Here is an 18,696-nt window from a genome sequence, read left to right on the forward strand (position 1 = left end):
AAGGATTAGAATACTTTTGGCTAAAGAGGCCAAAGTTAAACTAGTAAATGGGAATTTCATAGGAAGGCATAGCACATTTATAGATGGAAGAATTTTCTAATTATTAGCATTTATGTAATTGAAATGACTGCCTCTGAGCTATTGAATTACTACTGAGGATGTTAAATCTGTGACTTGTTGACCCCTTGAGAGAGACATTGGGGAGAGCTTACACTAAAATGTTCTTCAGAATTGATGTTCTATGATTAGGCTTTGCTGCACCTAATAAATACACCTGTTGGCGTAATATCTTTATCCGTTTTGGGACTGTATCTACTTTTTTATTTTTTTATTTTTTATTTATTTTTATTTATTTTTTTTTTAATTTTTTTTTTCAGTGTTTATTTATTTTTGGGACAGAGAGAGACAGAGCATGAACGGGGGAGGGGCAGAGAGAGAGGGAGACACAGAATCGGAAGCAGGCTCCAGGCTCTGAGCTGTCAGCCCAGAGCCCGACGTGGGGCTCGAGCTCGCGGACCGCGAGATCGTGACCTGGCTGAAGTCGGACGCTCAACCGACTGCGCCACCCAGGCGCCCCTGTATCTACTTTTTTAAATTCAAAACTCTTCTCAACTAAAAGTGTTAAGGGCATGGAAGAGGAATTTATGAGAGACTACTTTATAATAGAATTCAAAGAAAGTGAAACTTGAAAGGTAGCTGATAGAGGCCATAGCAAGACAGACTTAAATTCAATTATTATTACTTAGGAGAAGCAAAGGTATGGAAGGTGTGGCTACTGAATGGTGTGGCTAGACTAAATATTTATTAGCCAAATCCTGAGATTATGGGCTGAGGGAATCCCTTTTGAAATATGAGCAAAGTGAGTTTGGGCCCAAGAGGTACTTTTTCAGAGAGGAAAAAAAATATATTAATTTGTCCTTGTATTTTACTCCTGTTATATAATGAGACAAAAATATAAAATGATTTTTAAATTATTTTGACAAAGTTACAAAGGTACCCAGGTGGCTACTAAAGGGGAGCTAGGTTGTATGTAAGCGTAACTCAGAGACAAGCATGCACACTTCCAGTTTGTCACTTGGGACTCCGGTCGGCAGCAGGATACTGGCAGGCTATGGATCTGCCCTAGTGTAAAAAAGTTCTGTATTCCTAAAATAAATCACTTTGTACAGGATATTCTCAGATTTCATCATAATTAGGAATGATTGCAAAGCAGATACACCGAAAAACCTTTCAACGTCTAGGAAAAAAAAAGTTGGGAAATCTACACAAGGAGCTCCCGATAAGGAATTTGGGACTGTACAAGCATCGCCAAGCAAAATTTAATCCTGACATCCAGGATTTCCTCGCTGAAGGAAATTCGAACAGCAGCCTTCAAGTGAAGATAGAAGAAACGTGTCTTATCTAAGGTAATGAAAGGAAATTGGCACGGCAAGATGTAGAGATCACTGTCGCATTTTTCAGGGAAAAAAAAAAAAAAACACCCACGCACGGTGAAGACTGGACACGACGCTCTTCTTTATAAGAGAGGCACACTTAAGACAGCCGACGGCCAGGAGCGCAGCGATCACTATTGTGTTAGCGCCGGCGGCGGAAGGACTTAGCTCCACTGCTACGTTAAAGAGTCCTTCTTTGTTCAGCTTCGGCCAGGGACGCAGGGCGCGGTGTTCTTCCGCGCTCACCGCACAGTCCCCGCCCCCTCGCAGCCCTGGAGAGCTGCCATTCGGCACCAGAGTCGCTCCGCGCTCCCAGAATGCACCGGCAGTCCGCGGGAAACCAAAATGGCGAAGGGCTGTAGCGAAGTGGTCTGTGTTTGAGGCCGGTGTAAGAAGGCTCACTCTTCTCAACCCTCGTCCCCAGGACCTCGGTTTGTGCGTGTGCATGTGCGGGGTGCCCGGTGGGGCGGGTGCCCAGTAAGTACTTGGACTCGCAGGGGAAGCGCCCTAGGGGACGTGATTGGTTGTTTTTTCCTGTATGAAGCGGTTGGCACCACTGAAGTGACCGAATGAGGTGAGAGACCTTGGCCTGGGAACCAGGCTCTTCCGGAGGAGGTGGGGGCGGGGGGAAAAGGAAGAAAGGAAGCAAGTATAAAAGGGAAAGATGGAGGATCGAGGTGGGGGTGGGATCTCTAGTGTGTGTATGTGGGTCCCTAGCGTTTATGTATACGTTGAAAAGAATGGATAGAATGGAGTGTTCAGTTGGGTGTTGGAGAAAATAGGGAGCGAACAAGGCATTGGGGAAGTCGGTTGGAGGACCAAGATGAAACGTTGAGACGGGGAAGCTGTGTTTGGAGGGGAAGGAAGGAACCTGGGGGCGGGAGACGGTTGGAGGGGCAGGATGAACCTGGTGATGAGGGGGTGGGGAACCGAGGGGAGGAGCCGTTAGGAAATGCGGACTGAGGGAGACGTGGGGAGCTGAATGAAGGGGCTGCCTGGGACCTTAGGGGGCGCAAAGGGAAGTAGCAGCTTGGAACCAGAGGGTGGTGGAATTGTATGGAATTGGAGTAAGGGGCTAGAGTAAGAAGAGCAGGATGGAGTAACGAGGATAAGGAATTAAGTGGAGGCTGGAAGCAAACCCTGAAAGCTTTAAAGGGGAGAAGTAAGAGGGAAAGTGTGAGATGGGGGAAAGACACCTTATATTTGGAGCACACAATAAATTCTAACTCCTGTCCCTGCTCGGAGGTAGATATGTATTATTCATGTTTACAACTGAGGTAATACGGTTCAAGGGATTTTAACTAATTTGCCAAGATTTCTTAACATATTTTGGTAGTGCCAGAACTCTTAACTCTGGGTGTGTTTTACAATCTGGTGCCTTTGGTTGCTAGAATTTTTCTTTGGAAGCAACTAGAGGGAACAGATGGATTTATCGGGGTGATTTGACGAACAGAGAGAGGGTTCGTGAACAATGGGGAAGGGGATATGGTATGTTATTCTGTGCTTTGAAACATTTAACTTTGGTTAAAGATAGAACCAGTTACAAATTCAAATATGCAGACCTAGGTAGGCCTGTGTATAATGTAAGAAAGCTCCATGTGAGGTCAGTACAGAACTAGAAATATGTAATTAGTGCTTGATTTAATTTGACTCCAGATGCTCCGGTAGTAGTAACTTTCTCCTTCATATTGCTTCCATGTGACTCTTCTGTATACCTTGCCTACAGGCTGGTTTCAATTTCCAGGTTTTCATTCTGTCTTGAGAATTCCTTTTGGGAGGGGAGCAGTGGATTGCAAAGACTGAATTTAAAAGAATTTTATGAGGATAAAGTAAAATGTACTTGCATTCTTAAGTGACCTTTTCAAAAGCTTGAAAATACTTTACACGGAGCCATTTTGACTAAGAGCTTTAGGTGCCCAGTAGTCTTGGCAAGGAAAGAGTTGATTTTGATTTTAAATTTCTTAAAAAAAAAGTATTCTGTTCTTGATATTTAGAATGTGATTCACACTCCAACCATTTGCAGTGATAGCTTGAGAAGGAATACAAAGTGAAATTTTGTTTTTGTGTTTTTAGGTCCTAAATATAAAAACATTCCAATTCACATTTTAAGTTTGCTCACCACTTTTTTGTAAAGTACTAAAAATATTCTCAAATATTTGAATTAAGAGTGCACCTGTTTCCTGGTACTGCATATTCATGTTAATGGGCATTAACGGAAATCTATACCTAATCAGGATGAAATGTGCACACATTTGTAGAACGAGAAGTACAGAAATCATCTGGTTAAACTTCTTTTCTGGATGAAACAATATATTTAATAATCCTTTTAATTATGATGTTTGCCTCAAAGCTCAGTTTGGAAGGGAATTTTATTCTGTGTATTTTGCTATGGATCATAAATTCTTTGATGTCATTGATTATACCTTTCATTAGATCCTTGACTGGAAGGGTAATTTGCTTTATTCGTATTTCAGCATAATCTTTATATCTGACTTTAGGAAACTGGCAGTATAGTAATAATCTATTTTAACAGATGGGGAAATTTGCCTCTGAGGAGTTGTCATGGCCAACATCTGTAGCTGGGTGGTTCTGAAAGTGAAATTTAACTGCTGTTTTAGTGTAAACTTCCATGAATGATATTCTTTGGTTGATATTTTTATGCTTTGTTTTCCTTGTTTTTCAGGATTTGGTTATTGCAGTAAAATGCAGTATAACAACCTTAAGTTGGAATGTGGAAGTTTCCCTGTGGATATTTTTTACGCATTAGTGTAGTGCTGTTCAATAGAACTTTCTCCACTGATGGCAGTGATCTATATCTGCTCTATCCAGTATGGTAGCCAATAGCCACCTGTAGACGTTTTAAATGGCTGTATGTAGCTAGTGGCTGCTGTACTGGATAGCAAAGTATTAGGAGTTACTACACCCATTTAATAGGAATTGTCTCATGTATTAACCATGAAAACCACAGGAACTCAAGAGTAAGGAACTGTTTTGAAACTTAGGATTGAAATTCTCTTTGTACATTTTTAAGATGAAGTACTTTTCATTTTTGTCTCACATGGAGTCTTCGGTCCTATCTGCAAAAGAATGAAGAAGGTAGCAACTTCTCGATTCTATTTCCTTTGTCAAACAAAGGAAATAAAAATACAGTTTATTTTTTAAAAACTTTTTATACATCAGTTAAAGCTTTTTATTAAGGAAAATTTAGAAACATACAAAGTGAACAGAATACTATAATAAACTTTTTTGTATCCATGCTTGTTTCATCTATACTTCTATGCACACTCCACTCCATAATTATTTTAAGAAGCTTTTTAAAGGTGAAATTTACATATATTAACTGTATACTTTCTAAGTAATAGCTTTATTGAGTTATGCATATATTGTATTTATATGTATGTAATTCACATGTACCCTTTTAAGGTACAATTAACTGATTTTTCAGTATATTCATAGAGTTGTGCAGCCATCACCATTGTCTAATTTCAGAACATTTTCATCAGCTCTGAAAGGAAATGTGTAACCATAAGTAGTCACTTTCCATTATTCCCTCCTACTACCCCTGGCAACCACTAATCTATTTTCTGTGTTTATATTTTGCCTGTCCTGGACATTGCACATTAACAGAATCATATAATATGTGGCCTTTTATGTCTGGCTTCTTTCACTTAACACAGTGTTTTCGGCTACAGCCATGTTGCAGCATGTTGAAGTATCAGTACTTCATTCCTTTTTATGGCCAAAATATATTTCATTGTATGGATATATATTCATTTTGTTAATACATCCATCAATTGATGGACATTTGGGTTGTTTCTACTTTTTGGCTGTAGTGCTGCTACACAGTGCTGCTTTGAATGTTCATTTACAGGGTTTGTGTGGACATGTGTTTCCATTTGTCTTGGATACAAATCCAGGGGTGGAATCGCTGGGTCACGTGACACTTCCGTGTTTAACATTTTGAGAAATTGTCAAGCTGTTTTCCAAAGACCCTGCCTATATCCTTTTACAGTTTTACCAACAACTATGAGGTTTCCAGTTTCTCTACATCCTTACCAATACTTGTCTGTCTCTTTGCTTCTAACCATCCTGGTGTGTGTGCAGTGGTACCTCATTGTGGTTTTGGTATGCATTACCCTGATGACTAATGATGTTGAGCATCTTTTCCATGTAGTAATTGGCCTTTTGTACACCTTTGGAGAACTGTTGATTAAGGTCCTTTGCCCATTTAAAAAATTGGATTATTTATGTTTTCACTACTGAATTCTAAGTGTTCTTTTTGTGTTTTGGTGATAGGTCCCTTTTTGGGTGTGCGATTTGCAATTATTTTCTCCTTTTCTTTGAGTTGTTCTTTCACTTGATGGTGTACTTTGAAGCACAAAAGTCTTTAGTTTTGATGAAATCTAATTTATCCCTTTTTCTTGTTTTGCTTGTGCTTTTGATGTCATATCTAAGAAAATACTGCCTAATGCCAGTACAGTTTTGACAAGTGGATATACCTGTGTAACCTATACCCTTATCAGGGTATAGAATATTTCTTTTTCCCAGAAATCTCACATGTAGTCTTTTTTAGCTATTTTCTGCCCCAACAATTTCTGATTTTTTTTCACTTTAGATTTATTTTGTCTAGAACTTCATATAAATGGAATCATTAAGTGTGCATGTCAGGGGGTGCCTGAGTGGCTCAGTTGGTTGAGTGTCTGACTCTTGATTTGAGCTCAGGTCCTTATCCCAGGGTTGTGGGATCGAGCCCTGTGATGGGCTCTGCACTGAGTGTGGCACCTGCTTATGATTTTCTCTCTCTCTCTCTCTCTCTCTCTCTCTCTTTCTCTCTCTCGTTCTTTCTCTCCCTCCCCTTTCCTGCCCCTCCCCCGCTCATGTTTGTTCTCTTAAAAAAAAATTAAAATTAAAAAGAAGTATGCCTGTCAGTTAAAAATTTTTTAAAAATTTTGCTTCATAAAGCTAGAACTGGGGTCTTACCTTGAAAATTACATTCTGCAAGGGATATTGTTATAGTAGTAGCCTAAAAATCTTGTCTTGTAACAATCCTGACCACCAGTACTTTGTGAGATAAAGTTTTTTTTCATGGCTTCCAAAGATATTTCTGGTATTTCGAATGGATAAAATTGAGTAAGGGCTTAATGATTATATACTTCCAAATAATGCCTAAGATCAGGAATTTAAAAATTAGGGGAACAGGGCAATGCGAGGGATCCTTGTGATGATGGAAATACTAGTGTCTTGACTGATTTGATGTTAATATTTTGGTTCTGATATTCTGAGATTTTTTTTTTAAATGTTTATTTGTGAGAGAGAGAGAGAGACAGAGTGCGAGTGGGAGAGGAGCAGATAGAGTGAGACATAGAATCCAAAGCAGGCTTCAGGCTTTGAGCTGTCAGCACAGAGCCTGACGCGGGGCTCGAACTCACTGCGAGGTCATGATGTGAGCCGAAGTTGGACGCTTACCGACTGAGCCACCCAGGCGCCCCTGGTATTCTGAGATTTTTAAAGATGCTATTGTTTGGGCAAACTGGGTATAAGTTACACGGAATGTATTTTTTCTCACAGCTGTGTGTCAATTTACAGTTATCTCAAACTAAAAAAGTTAAGTTAAAAATAAGGGGAAAAAATTGGACCAGGACATGCGTCACAAGAATGGGTTGAATTTGTTTGGTTTCAGTCAGCCAGGTGATAAAAACAATCCAAATACGAGTTTTGGTTTTTCTCCATCCTTGCTAGTAAAGTTTATATTTCAGAAAAAACTCTCAAGAACTTTTTTGGTTGTGCTGGGGGATTGGTGAAATGGGAAGACAGTAGTCTAGTGGAGAGAGTACTGAATATATACTCAGAAGATAAGGATATACTTTTTTTTTTTTTTTTTTTAAAGTAGGCTTCACACCCAGCACGGAGCCCAATATGGGGCTTCAATTCAGGACCCTGAGATTAAGACCTGAGTGGAGATCAAGGTCGCTTAACTGAGGGCGCCCCAGGATATGCTTTTAATCTGGTAACTCTGCAGCAGCTTTAGTTTTTTTTTTTTTTTTTTTTTTTTTTTTTACCTATTAAATGGAGATGTTACTTGCCCGTATTGCTCACAGGATTGCTGCAGGGTTAAGAAGGAAAATAAGGAAGAAAATACTTAATAAACTCTAGGTATAATATAATTGTATAATATTTATTTGAACATAATTTTGCAGGAGAGTTGTTTGTTACATAGAACAAGAGACCCGCCCACCTATGATGAATCTATGCACTGAAAACACCCTGGGATGTTTGATGAATTGCTGATCTGTCCTAATAGTTCTAATTGATGTTTGATAAGTACCAGAATTGACCTGTGGAGCTGAAAAACCCAAACCCAAACCAGCCAAACCAGTTTCTTAGAACTCATACCCTAGAGATTCCAAACTCCAGGTTCAGGGTGGGTTTTGTATATTTTTGTGTTTAAAAAATTTTTTTTCTTGGTTTTGTTTTGTAGCCAGGGTTAAGAAATGCTAAATTTTGTTCTAGGGTCATGATTAGAAATTTACCAGTTCTTGCTAAAACATCACTAAGAGCTGTACAAAGGGAAGACTAGTTAATAATAGGCATATTTTTCATACTTGAAAAAGAAATATTTTAGTACTGTTTTCATCACACTCTTAAGATATTTTAAATTGGTGGCTAATAAAGTAGTTGGTGGAACTTTGTAGTCTGGGGAACTTGTGGACTGTTAAAGGTTGTATAAAATTGCATTTAGGCTGGAAAACAATATGGAGGTTCCTCAAAAAAACTAAAAAAGAACTACCCTACGACCCAGCAATTGCACTACTAGGCATTTATCCAAGGGATACAGGTGTGCTGTCTCAAAGGGACACATGCACCCGCATGTTTATAGCAGCACTATCAACAATAGCCAAAGTATGGAAAGAGCCCAAATGTCCATCGATGGATGAATGGATAAAGATGTTGTATATGTATATATAATGGGAGTATTACTTGGCAATCAAAAAGAATGAAATCTTGCCATTTGCGACTATGTGGGTGGAACTGGAGGGTATTATGCCAAGTGAAATTAGTCAGAGACAAAAATCATAAGACTTCACTCATGAGGACTTTAAGAGACAAAACAGATGAACGTAAGGGAAGGGAAACAAAAATAATATAAAAACAGGGAGGGGGACAAAACAGAAGAGACTCAAATATGGAGAACAAACAGGGTTACTGGAGGGGTTGTGGGAGGGGATGAGCTAAATGGGTAAGGGGCACTAAAGAATCTACTTCTGAAATCATTGTTGGCACTATATGCTAACTAATTTGGATGTTAATTAAAAATAAAAAATAAAAAAATTGCATTTAGGTGTTGTGAGAGAAAAATTCTCTTTTCAGGGAAGTGTTTAAAAAGAGGCTAGATGATCATTTTAGGGATGTTATAAAGAGGGATTTTTTTCATTATCTTGGAAGTAAATGACTTTTCAGGTGCTTTATAAAACTAAAATAAGGATTCTAGATTGTAATCAAAGTTAATGGGCAGTGTTTTTCCCTTAGGTTAATGATGAGAATTGTTAGGGAGGATGGAATCCTTCTCACAGTTGAGTTTCTTCTGAGTTTCCCTTTTTCTATTTTTCTCTAAGTTTCACAATCTTTTCCACTTTTGACAGTTGTCTAAATCCATCTTTTAGATTTTTGTTTCTCAAAAACAGGCTGAAGAATATGAAGCTATTTGAAGTTTTTAGTTTTAAGAGTTTTATTGCTGCTCGTTAGAGAGGAGCAAACAAAAGTGGCTATTTGCAAACATTAAAAAATGTTTAGGGGCTGCCTGAGTGGCTTAGTCAGTGAAGCATCTGACTTGGGTTCAGGTCATGTTGTGGTTCGTGAGTTAGAGTGGAGCCCTGTGTTGGGCTCTCTAGATCCTCTGTCTCCCTCTCTCTGCCCCTCCCCTGCTCTCTCAGGCTCGTCTCTCTTTCTTAAAAATAAATAAACTTAAAAAAATGTTTAGGTTTGTCTTACAGTATGTCCTGGTGCAGTGATTCTCAAACTTTCTGGACTCAGGACCCCTTTACATTCTTAACTATTGAGGATACCAAGAACTTTTATGTGGGTTATCTCTCTCAATATTTACTGTATTAGAAATTGAAACTGAGAAAATATAAAAACAAGAATACACCATGTTCACATACCTTTAGTCTTTAGAGTGAAATCATCATATTTAGTCTCTGGAAAATCCTACTCTAAACTTATGGGGAGAATGAGGGTGAAAAAGACAAATAAAATTTCTTAATATTATTTTAAAACTAGCTTGACCTTGTAGACTTTGTAGATTCCCAGGGACCATAACTTTAGATTGGTACTGTAGTCTACTGTTTCTTTAGGGAGTTAGGATTGTTTCATGCATTACATGATGTTTAGCATTCCTGGCCTCTTCTTAAGCAGATTTTTTGTCTCTTCATAGAAAAAATTTGTGTCTCTCAGACATGAACTGCTTCCAGTTCTATCTTCACATCTACCAACTTAATTATAAATGAATCTGTCTTCACATCAGAAGACACTGACATCACTTTTGAGAAAAGTTTCAACTTACTAGGCTCCCATTCACAGCTTTATCAATAAGATGTATTTTTTTATATACATACACTCCGTAGAAAATTTAAATATTAAAATTTGAAAGGTAATCTATGTCACCCAGACAGCTACCAAAAATGCCTGTTTCATTGTCTTCTTTCTTTTTTTAAAATTTATTTTGAGAGAGAGAGAACATACACGCACACATACGTGCACACGCACACAAGCGGGGGAAGGGCAGAGAGAGAGAGAAGGAGAGCGAGAATCCCAAGCAGACTTTCTGCTGTCAATGTGAGGTTTGAACTCACAAACTGAACTGTGAGATCATGACTTGAACCAAAATCAAGAGTTGAGTACTTAACCAACTGAGCCACCAGGCACCTCTCATTATCTTATTTCTAATGGTAGTTTTAATTTATGTTAAACACTTGAAAATTTCCTTTAATAATGCATGTATTTTACTAAAAATACCGAAGAATACAGAAGGGGAGTGGCTTAAAAGGAACAGCTAGACTTCAGGCTTCCTGAGTCCTGCTTTGAGAAAGAGTCATTACTTTAATTTTTTAAAAAATTTTATTTGTTTATTTTGAGAGAGAGGGACAGAGTGTGAGTGGTGGAGAGGCAGAGAGTGAGGAAGAGAGAAAATCCCAAGCAGGCTCCATGCTATCAGTGTGGAGCCCGACTTGAGGCTCAATCCCACAAATGGCAAGATCCAAGCTCTGAGCTGAAATCAAGAGTAGGTGCCTAACCGACTGAGCACCCAGGCACCTGTACTTTAATTTTTAAGTGTTATGTTCCTTTGTTTTGGTCATTACCTCTATAATATTAAATCATACCTTTACACTACTGTTATTCATTTTAGACATCTTGCCGTGTAAAGGCTTTCTTGCTGTGATAAAGATTCTGTTAAATATGCCCTATATCTCTTTTCCCCTTTCCAATTTTTGGCTTTTCTATTGGTTACTTTTATAACTTTAAACTTAGGTTTTTTTTCTTATTCCATCAACTCTAGATTTTATTTCTCCCCTTTGTAAGGTGAGTATTAAAGTCCCTGCCTTTGCCTTCATTTCTCTTCCTCCTTCCATCTCTCAATTTTTGTCATCTGTACTTTGCTTGTATATTTTAAAATTTGATAACTTTTAATATTCTGTTTTTTTTTTAAACATTTTGAGAAACAGTAGTGGAAGGGCAGAGAGGGAGACAGAATCTGAAGCAGGCTCCTTGTTGCCAGCACAGAGCCCGATGCAAGGCTCGAACTAAAAAACTGTGAAATCATGACCTGAGCCAAAATCAAGAGTTGGATGCTTTACTGAGCCACCCAGGTGCCCTTAAAATTCTTAACTGTAATTTTCCATGCTTTGTTTATAGATTGTTTCTAAAGGTTGAAAATTAATAAATAGCTTTTTTATTATTTTGACCAAGTTAATATTATTCTCCAAGTAGTATATTACAGAGCCAGATAGTACCATGATTGTAGTTGCTTTCTTGTAATACTTTATCTCTGCTTTTGTCTCGTCTATACATTTTTCTACTGTCTTATACTGTCTAGTTTTGTTAAATCCTTCTTTTCCCTCAAACATCTCTCTCTGGGAGTCTTCTTTCTCCTTTTAATCCAGATTGGTTGCTCTCTAGGTCTTTTCCATAGCTGTCATCTAGGACTTCCCTATGTTAATCTCTTGTGTTGGATACACTATTTCCTGCATCCCATGTTTTTTACTTTCTTAGAGGGTACTTCATCATTTTGCTAGAGCCAAACCCTCAAGTTTTGGCTTGACATCTTAAAACTTATTTTAAATGCTTTCCTTTTTAAAAATTTAATTTGGTTGGTATAGGATTCTAGTTTGCATGAAGTGTTTCACAATTTTGAGGCATTATTCCATTGTCTTCTAGAATCCAGTGTTGCTTTTAAGAAGTCATAGAATTATAAGTCTGGTGTTTTTTTTTTTAATGTTTGTTATTTTTGAGGGGGGTGCAGAGAGAGGGAGACAGAGGATCTAAAGCAGGTTCTGTGCTGTCAACGCAAAGCCCAATGTGGGGCTTGAACTCTTGAACTGTGAGATCATGACCCTAGCTGAAGTCAGATGCTTAACCGGCTGAGCCACCCAGGTGCTCCAGAAGTCTGATTTTTTGTAGGTAACTTGAATTTTCTCTTTGGAAGCTTGTGCTCTTCTGTTTTTAGTGTTATGCAATTTCCTGTGAATTTAAGGTTTTTAAAAATCAATATTTTGGAAATATAGTTGTTTTGAAGATTCCTATTTCCTTTTGGCCTTGGGAAGTTTTATTACTATTAATTAAAAGTAATATTTCCTCACACCTTTTGCAATGGCTGTTATCAAAGACAAGAAATAACAAATGTTGGCGAGGGTGTGGGGGGAAAGGGAACCTTTGTGTACCGTTGATGGAAATGTAAATTGGTTCACTTACCATGGAAAACAGTATGGAGTTCCTCAAAAAATTAAACATAGAACTACCAAATGATCCAGCAATTCCACTTCTGGGTATTTATTTAAAGAAACGGAAAACACTTAACTCAAAAAAATATGTGCATCCACATGTTCATTACAGCATTTTTTGCAATACCCAACATAGGGAAACAACGTAGTTGTTCACTGATGGGTCAGTGGATAAAGAAATGTGGTATAAGTGTACAGAGCAATATTATTTAGCCATAAAAAAGAATGAAATCTTACCATTTGCAGTAACATGGATGGATCTTGAAAGCATCATGCTAGGTGAAGTAAGTCGGACAGAGCAACAAATACTGTATGATCTCACATGTGGAATCTACTAAAACTGCCGCAACAAAACCAAAGAGAACTAATGCCCTGTTAAGTTGCTGTTATTAATGGAGATTTTTAGGAGGTTGGGGCCAAAGTGGAAAAAAAGATTGAGAAGTACTTGTTTATAAATTCCAGCCATTACAGATAAAGCCCTTTATGGTCTGTTTCTCGACGACCTCATCCTTCAGGAATAATGAGAAATAATTAATTGTGATTGGAGTATTGGGGAGTGAGAATGAGATTGTATGAGAGAGGTTAGCTTGTGAAAGCATTTCATATTTTGAAGGATTTTAGATTATATTCTTGACCTATAGATTTCCTAACTTAAGTAATTTTGTTGCCAACATTATTCCTTGCCATATTGGATTATCATCTTTGTTATTTATTTTTTTAATATGTGTTAACTTTAATGCACTTAGCTTCATTCTAAGCAGTAACCCATCAGTTTAGGTTTGAATATATTCTTAATATTTACATTAAAATAATTACATAAAATGAAAAACATTTCCTGCCAAGGTACTCATTACAGCTTTATGGGAAACACTATATCATATCAAATACAGATGCCGTCAGTTGCAAGATATACTATTTGTTGTATTACTAAGAAATAAAGAACCCTGCTAATTAAAGTGGAACACTACTTACCATGTAAAGTTTTATTTTATGCCACTTGTAAGGCAGCTTTTTAATATGTCATTCTTATAAAAAGGGAACATAAAAAGGAAAGTATAATTGAAATACATTGGTTTAAGGTATTCTTAAGATGACTTCTTGTTAAAAGTCTTCTTTTGAGTCACTAAAAAAAATAAAAGTTTTATTGAGGTATTTCATATACCATTATAATTCACCCTTTTAAGGTATACAATTTAATGATTACTCCCCCCCCCCCCCCCAGAATATGTAATCATCACTACTGTCTAATTTTAGAACATTTTTTTACCCCCTAAGAAATTTCATACCACTTAGCATTCATTCCCCATTTCCTCCTCTCCCTCCAGTCCCTGGCAACCACTTCTTCCTGGTTATATTTTGCCAGTCCTGGACATTTCACATAAACAGAATCATATAATATGTGGCCTTTTGTGTCTGGCTTCTTTCACTTAACACAATGTTTTCATCTATATCCATGTTGCAGCATGTATCAGTATTTCATTCTTTTTTCATGGCCAAAATATATTTCATCGTATGGACATATATTCATTTTGTTAATCCATCCATCAGTTGATGGACATTTGGGTTGTTTCTACTTTTTGGCTGTTATAAATAGTGCTGCTTTGAATGTTCATTTACAGGGTTTGTGTGGACACGTGTTTCCATTTGTTTTGGATACAAATCTAGGAGTGGAATCGCTGGTCACATGACACCTCCGTGTTTAACATTTTGAGAAATTGCCAGATTTTTTCAAAGAGCCTGCCTGCACCCTTTTACAGTTTCACCAACAACTACGAGGGTTCTAGTTTTTCTACATCCTTACCAATACTTGTCTGTCTCTTTGCTTATAACCATCCTAGGGTATGCAGTGGTACCTCATTGTGGTTTTGATATTCATTACCCTGATGACTAATGATGTTGAGCATCTTTTCCATGTAGTAATTGGCCTTTTGTACACCTTCTTTGGAGAACTGTTGATTAAGGTCTTTGCCTATTTAAAAAATTGTATTATTGGGGCTCCTGGGTGGCTCAGTTGGTTGAGTGTTGGACCAGCTCAGGTCATGATCTCATGATACATGAGTTCGAGCCCCACATTGGGCTCTCTGCTGTCAACGCAGATCCTGCTTCCAATCCTCTGTCCCCCTTTCACCATCTCTCTCTCAAAAAATAAAAAAAAATTGGATTATTTATGTTTTCATTATTGAGTTGTAAGTGTTCTTTACGTGTCATGGTGATAAGTCCCTTTTTGGGTGTGTTATTTGCAATTTCTCCTGCTCTTTTAGGTTGTTCTTTCACTTGATGATGTCCTTTGAAACACAAATGCCTTTAATTCTGATGAAGTCTTATATATCTCTTTTTCTTGTTTTGCTTGTGCCTTTTATGTCATACTTAAGAAAATGTTGCCTAACGCAGAGTGACAGATTTACTCCTGTGTATTTTTTTTCTTTTTTTTTTTTTTTTTTTTTTTTACTCCTGTGTATTTTTCTAAGAATTATATAGTTTTAGCTCTTACATTTAGTTTGTGATCCATTTCATTTTTTGTATGTGAGGTAGGTGTCCAGCTTCATTTTTTATTTTTTTAGATGTGAATACCAATTTCTCTGAACCATTTGTTAAAAAGACTTTTCTTTCCTATTGAACTGTTTTGACAGTCTTTTTAAAGGTCAGTTGAACATAAATGTAAGGATTTGTTTCCGGATTTGCAGTTTTATTCCTTTTATGTGTCCTTTACACCTGCATCATGTCTTGGTTACTGTTACTTTGTATTAACTTTTGAAACAGGGAAGTCTGAGTCCTTTGGTTTTCTTCTTTTTTAAGGTTATTTGTGTATGCTGGGTTTCTTGTTTTTCTATATGAATTTTAGGAGCAATCTGTCAGTTTTTGCAAAAAAAAAAAAGGCAGCTGCGATTTTGACAGATACTATAATGAATCTATAGATTGATTTGGGAAATTTTGCCATCTTAACAATGTTTAACATCCAGAAACCTGAGACGTTTTTCCAATTACATAGGTTGTATTTAATTGCTTACTCTGTTACGTAATTTTCATTGTACAATGTTTACTTTTTTTGTTGTTGTTAAATTCATTCCTAAGTATTTTGTTCTTTTTTGGTGATACTGCAAATGAATTTTTTTCTTAATTTTATTTTCAGATTATTCATTGGTAGTATTTAGAAATGCAGTTGATTGTCGTATATTAATTTGTATTCTGCAGCTTTGCTGGTTTCTTCTAGTAGAGTTTCACGTGTGTGTGGATTCTGAATCACTTTTTCAGTTTTGTAGCACAGTTTCCTCATGGTGTCAATTTTGTGTCATCGTGAGTATTGGTGACAGTATTTCTTGAGCTAATCTATGTGGGAATTAAAGTAATTGTATAAAAATTGGTGCTGGGCTCTATTGCAGATTTATAGTTAACTACAGCAGGTCTACCCTCGATTCTCACTGTGGGAAACCAGATGAACATATCTCATTTACTGTGTACCTCACTTTCTCTTGACAATCATTTGGTTTCTGTAGGAATAAACATTTTTAAAAAAATTTTTATTTATTTTTGAGAGAGAGCACAAGTGGGGGAGGGGCAGAGGGGGACAGAAGGTCTGAAGCAGGTTCTTTGCTGACAGCAGTGAGCCCAACGTGGTGCTTGAACTCCCAAACCACAAGATCATGACCTGAGGCGAAGTCAGATGCTCAACCGACTGAGCCACCCAGGTACCCCATGGTTTCTGTAGGAATAGAATACTCTATTCTGTAGGAATAGAATACTCTATTCTGTAGAATAGAAAGATGCCTCAGTATTTTCTTTTATTTTCCTTTCTTTTCTCTTTTCTTTTCGAAAAAGAGGGGAAGTTTTTATTTTTTAATTTTTTTTTAGCGTTTATTCATCTTTGAGAGACAGAGACGGAGCATGAGTGGGGAAGGGGAAGAGAGAGGGAGACACAGAATCTGAGGCAGGCTCCAGGCTCCGAGCTGTCAGCACAGAGCCCAACGCAGGGCTTGAACTCATGAACGGTGAGATCATGACCTGAGCTGAAGTCGGACGCTCAGCCGACTGAGCTACCCAGGCTCCCCCTCAGTATTTTCTTAAATATTTCCTCCCATTGGCTCCAGCACCCATTTTCTAAATTTTGATGCTGGTGCTTTTAGTGTAGTAATGAGTACTTTGCTCCTGCTGCTTGGCTAGTTGGTGCTTTTAAGATACCACCAATTATAATACAGATCTACATTTCATAGAGTTAAAAATGTGAAAATTATCCTTTAGTTAATGACTTGTCTAAGTAGTAGGACCAATCAATTGGAGCTATTTAAGCAAAGGCGTGATTAAAACACATTTTCCATAGTACAAACTGAAAGTGCATTATTTAAAGGATGTGGTCAGTGGCAAGAACATCAGTTAGGAGACTATATGGTAATAGTGCAGGCAAGAGCTGATAATGATCTGAAATAAGGCAGTGGAGATGTTTGAGAGGTAATCTTTAAGATATAATTAGCAGGAATTGGTGAATATTTGGAAGGTCAGGGAAAAGGGAGGAATCAAGGATTACATTTCTGGATTAAGAGCTGGTCAGACAGTAATGGCATTAATTTAGTAGTGGCATTAACTAGAAAAAGGGAAGGAATTTGAAGAAAATGTCAGTTTTGTTAAGTTAAAGGTGCTGGGGGAATCCAGGTTGAGATGTTTAGTGGGCAGTTGGCTATCAGGGTCTGAAGCTTGTGAAATAGGATGGGGCTGGAGATTTAGAAATTGTTAACATATAAAAACTGAACATTAGGAGAACATGACTGTTTAAGACAAGCAGAACATGTAGGACAAGAGGAGGGATCCCTAGACAACTCCAACATTTAGAGGGTTGGCAGAGGAAGAGTCAGTACGGAAACATGAGAGAGTTGGGAGAAGTAATTACAGGTGAATAGATATCACAGAAACCAGAGGAAGTGAATTTCTAGTAAAAGGTCATGACCATTAGTTATTACACAAAGATTGGGTACAGTGAATACTAAAACTAGAGCATTGTCTTTATTTGGTCATTTGGACGTCTTTGATGCAGTTGTTAACACTAATCAGGATAGTCAACTTGTAATGGATTTAATGGAATGTGCTTTTTTAAGTTTATTGGTGAAAGGATGAGAAAAATTAAATAAATTGTAAGAACCATTTTTGTTTTTAATTTGATTTTGGTTATGGCAGGTTTGCATCAAGGAAAGTTAAGATTTAAAATTAAAGAAAAAAAATAAAGGAAAGGAGATACAGTAATTGATAATGTGAGATTCTTGAAGTGAGATTTCTCTCCACTACTGGAAAGAAGAGGCATGTCTTCTTTACAGGAGCAAATTAGGTACATGCTTTTGTGGATAGGTTTAGGGGAAGCAGGGGTGGGGAGAAAGATGAGGAATTTCATGTTTTTATAGCTTCTGTCTTTTCTGAAATGAGACCCTACCTTGTGAGTGAAGAAGTTGAGTGCCCCAATAGATCTTCCACCAAGTTTGTCTTTCTGAAGGTTTGTATATAACAAAAGTGATTGATTTTTTTTAAGAAAACGTTTTATCATGCATATCATAACTTTGCATGTATGTCTAGGTGTTAACACTTAAGCTTTTTGAAAATTTTGTGTCTACTTTCTCCTGATTTCAAGTTCCCAGAGACCAGGAGATTAGGTCTTAATCATTTTGAACTTCCAGCTCTTTGAGGAGTGACTGATGTGTACAACTTTACTATTCCTGGAGAGGTTTTGTTTTGTTTTGTTTTAGAATGAGTTTTCTAGGGGCACCTACCTGGGTGGCTCAGTCGGTTAAGCATCCAACCAGCTCAGGTCATGATCTTGCATTTGTGAGTTTGAGCCCCTGCGTTGGGTTCTTTGCTGACTGCTCAGAGCCTGGAGCTTGCTTCCAAATCTGTGACTCTCTCTCTCTCTCTGCCCTTCTACTGCTCATACTCTGTCTCTTAAAAAATAAATGTTAAAAAAAATATTTTTAGAATGAGTTTTCTAATACTAAGATGCTTTAAACATATAGAAACAAAATACACCAATTTTCACTGTGAAGAGAGAGTGTCATTTCCTCCTGTCCTCAACATTAAGATTCCTTTATGAGTGGTTGAATGCCTTTATTGACTGAAGACATTTTTTTTTTTTTTTTAATGTTTGTTTATTTTTGAGAGAGACAGAGCATGAGCAGGAGAGGGGCAGAGAGAGAGGGAGACACAGAATCTGAAGCAAGCTCCAGGCTCTGAGCTGTCAGCACAGAGCCCAATGACAGGGCTAGAACTCAAAAACTGGGAGATCATGACCTGAGCCA

The 18,696-nt window shown here is 37.5% G+C and overlaps 1 protein-coding gene across 3 annotated transcripts in view; it reads left to right on the forward strand.

The window, feature by feature from the left end:
- The first annotated feature begins 1,737 nt into the window (after positions 1-1,737).
- The window catches only part of MTF2 (metal response element binding transcription factor 2), a 79,122-nt gene continuing 62,163 nt past the window's right edge, over positions 1,738-18,696 (forward strand). Inside the window, exon 1 of one of the 3 annotated variants that reach the window (XM_045478312.1) lies at positions 1,738-2,007. In XM_045478312.1, coding sequence (XP_045334268.1) covers positions 2,003-2,007 — 5 coding nt within the window. In that variant the 5' untranslated portion in view covers positions 1,738-2,002. The remainder of the gene's footprint in view (positions 2,008-18,696) is intronic. The other 2 variants (XR_006712460.1, XM_045478309.1) reach the window with 2 other exon arrangements.

This window comes from Leopardus geoffroyi, chromosome C1 (assembly GCF_018350155.1).
Source record: "Leopardus geoffroyi isolate Oge1 chromosome C1, O.geoffroyi_Oge1_pat1.0, whole genome shotgun sequence".
In the NCBI taxonomy this organism is placed as follows: domain Eukaryota; kingdom Metazoa; phylum Chordata; class Mammalia; order Carnivora; family Felidae; genus Leopardus; species Leopardus geoffroyi.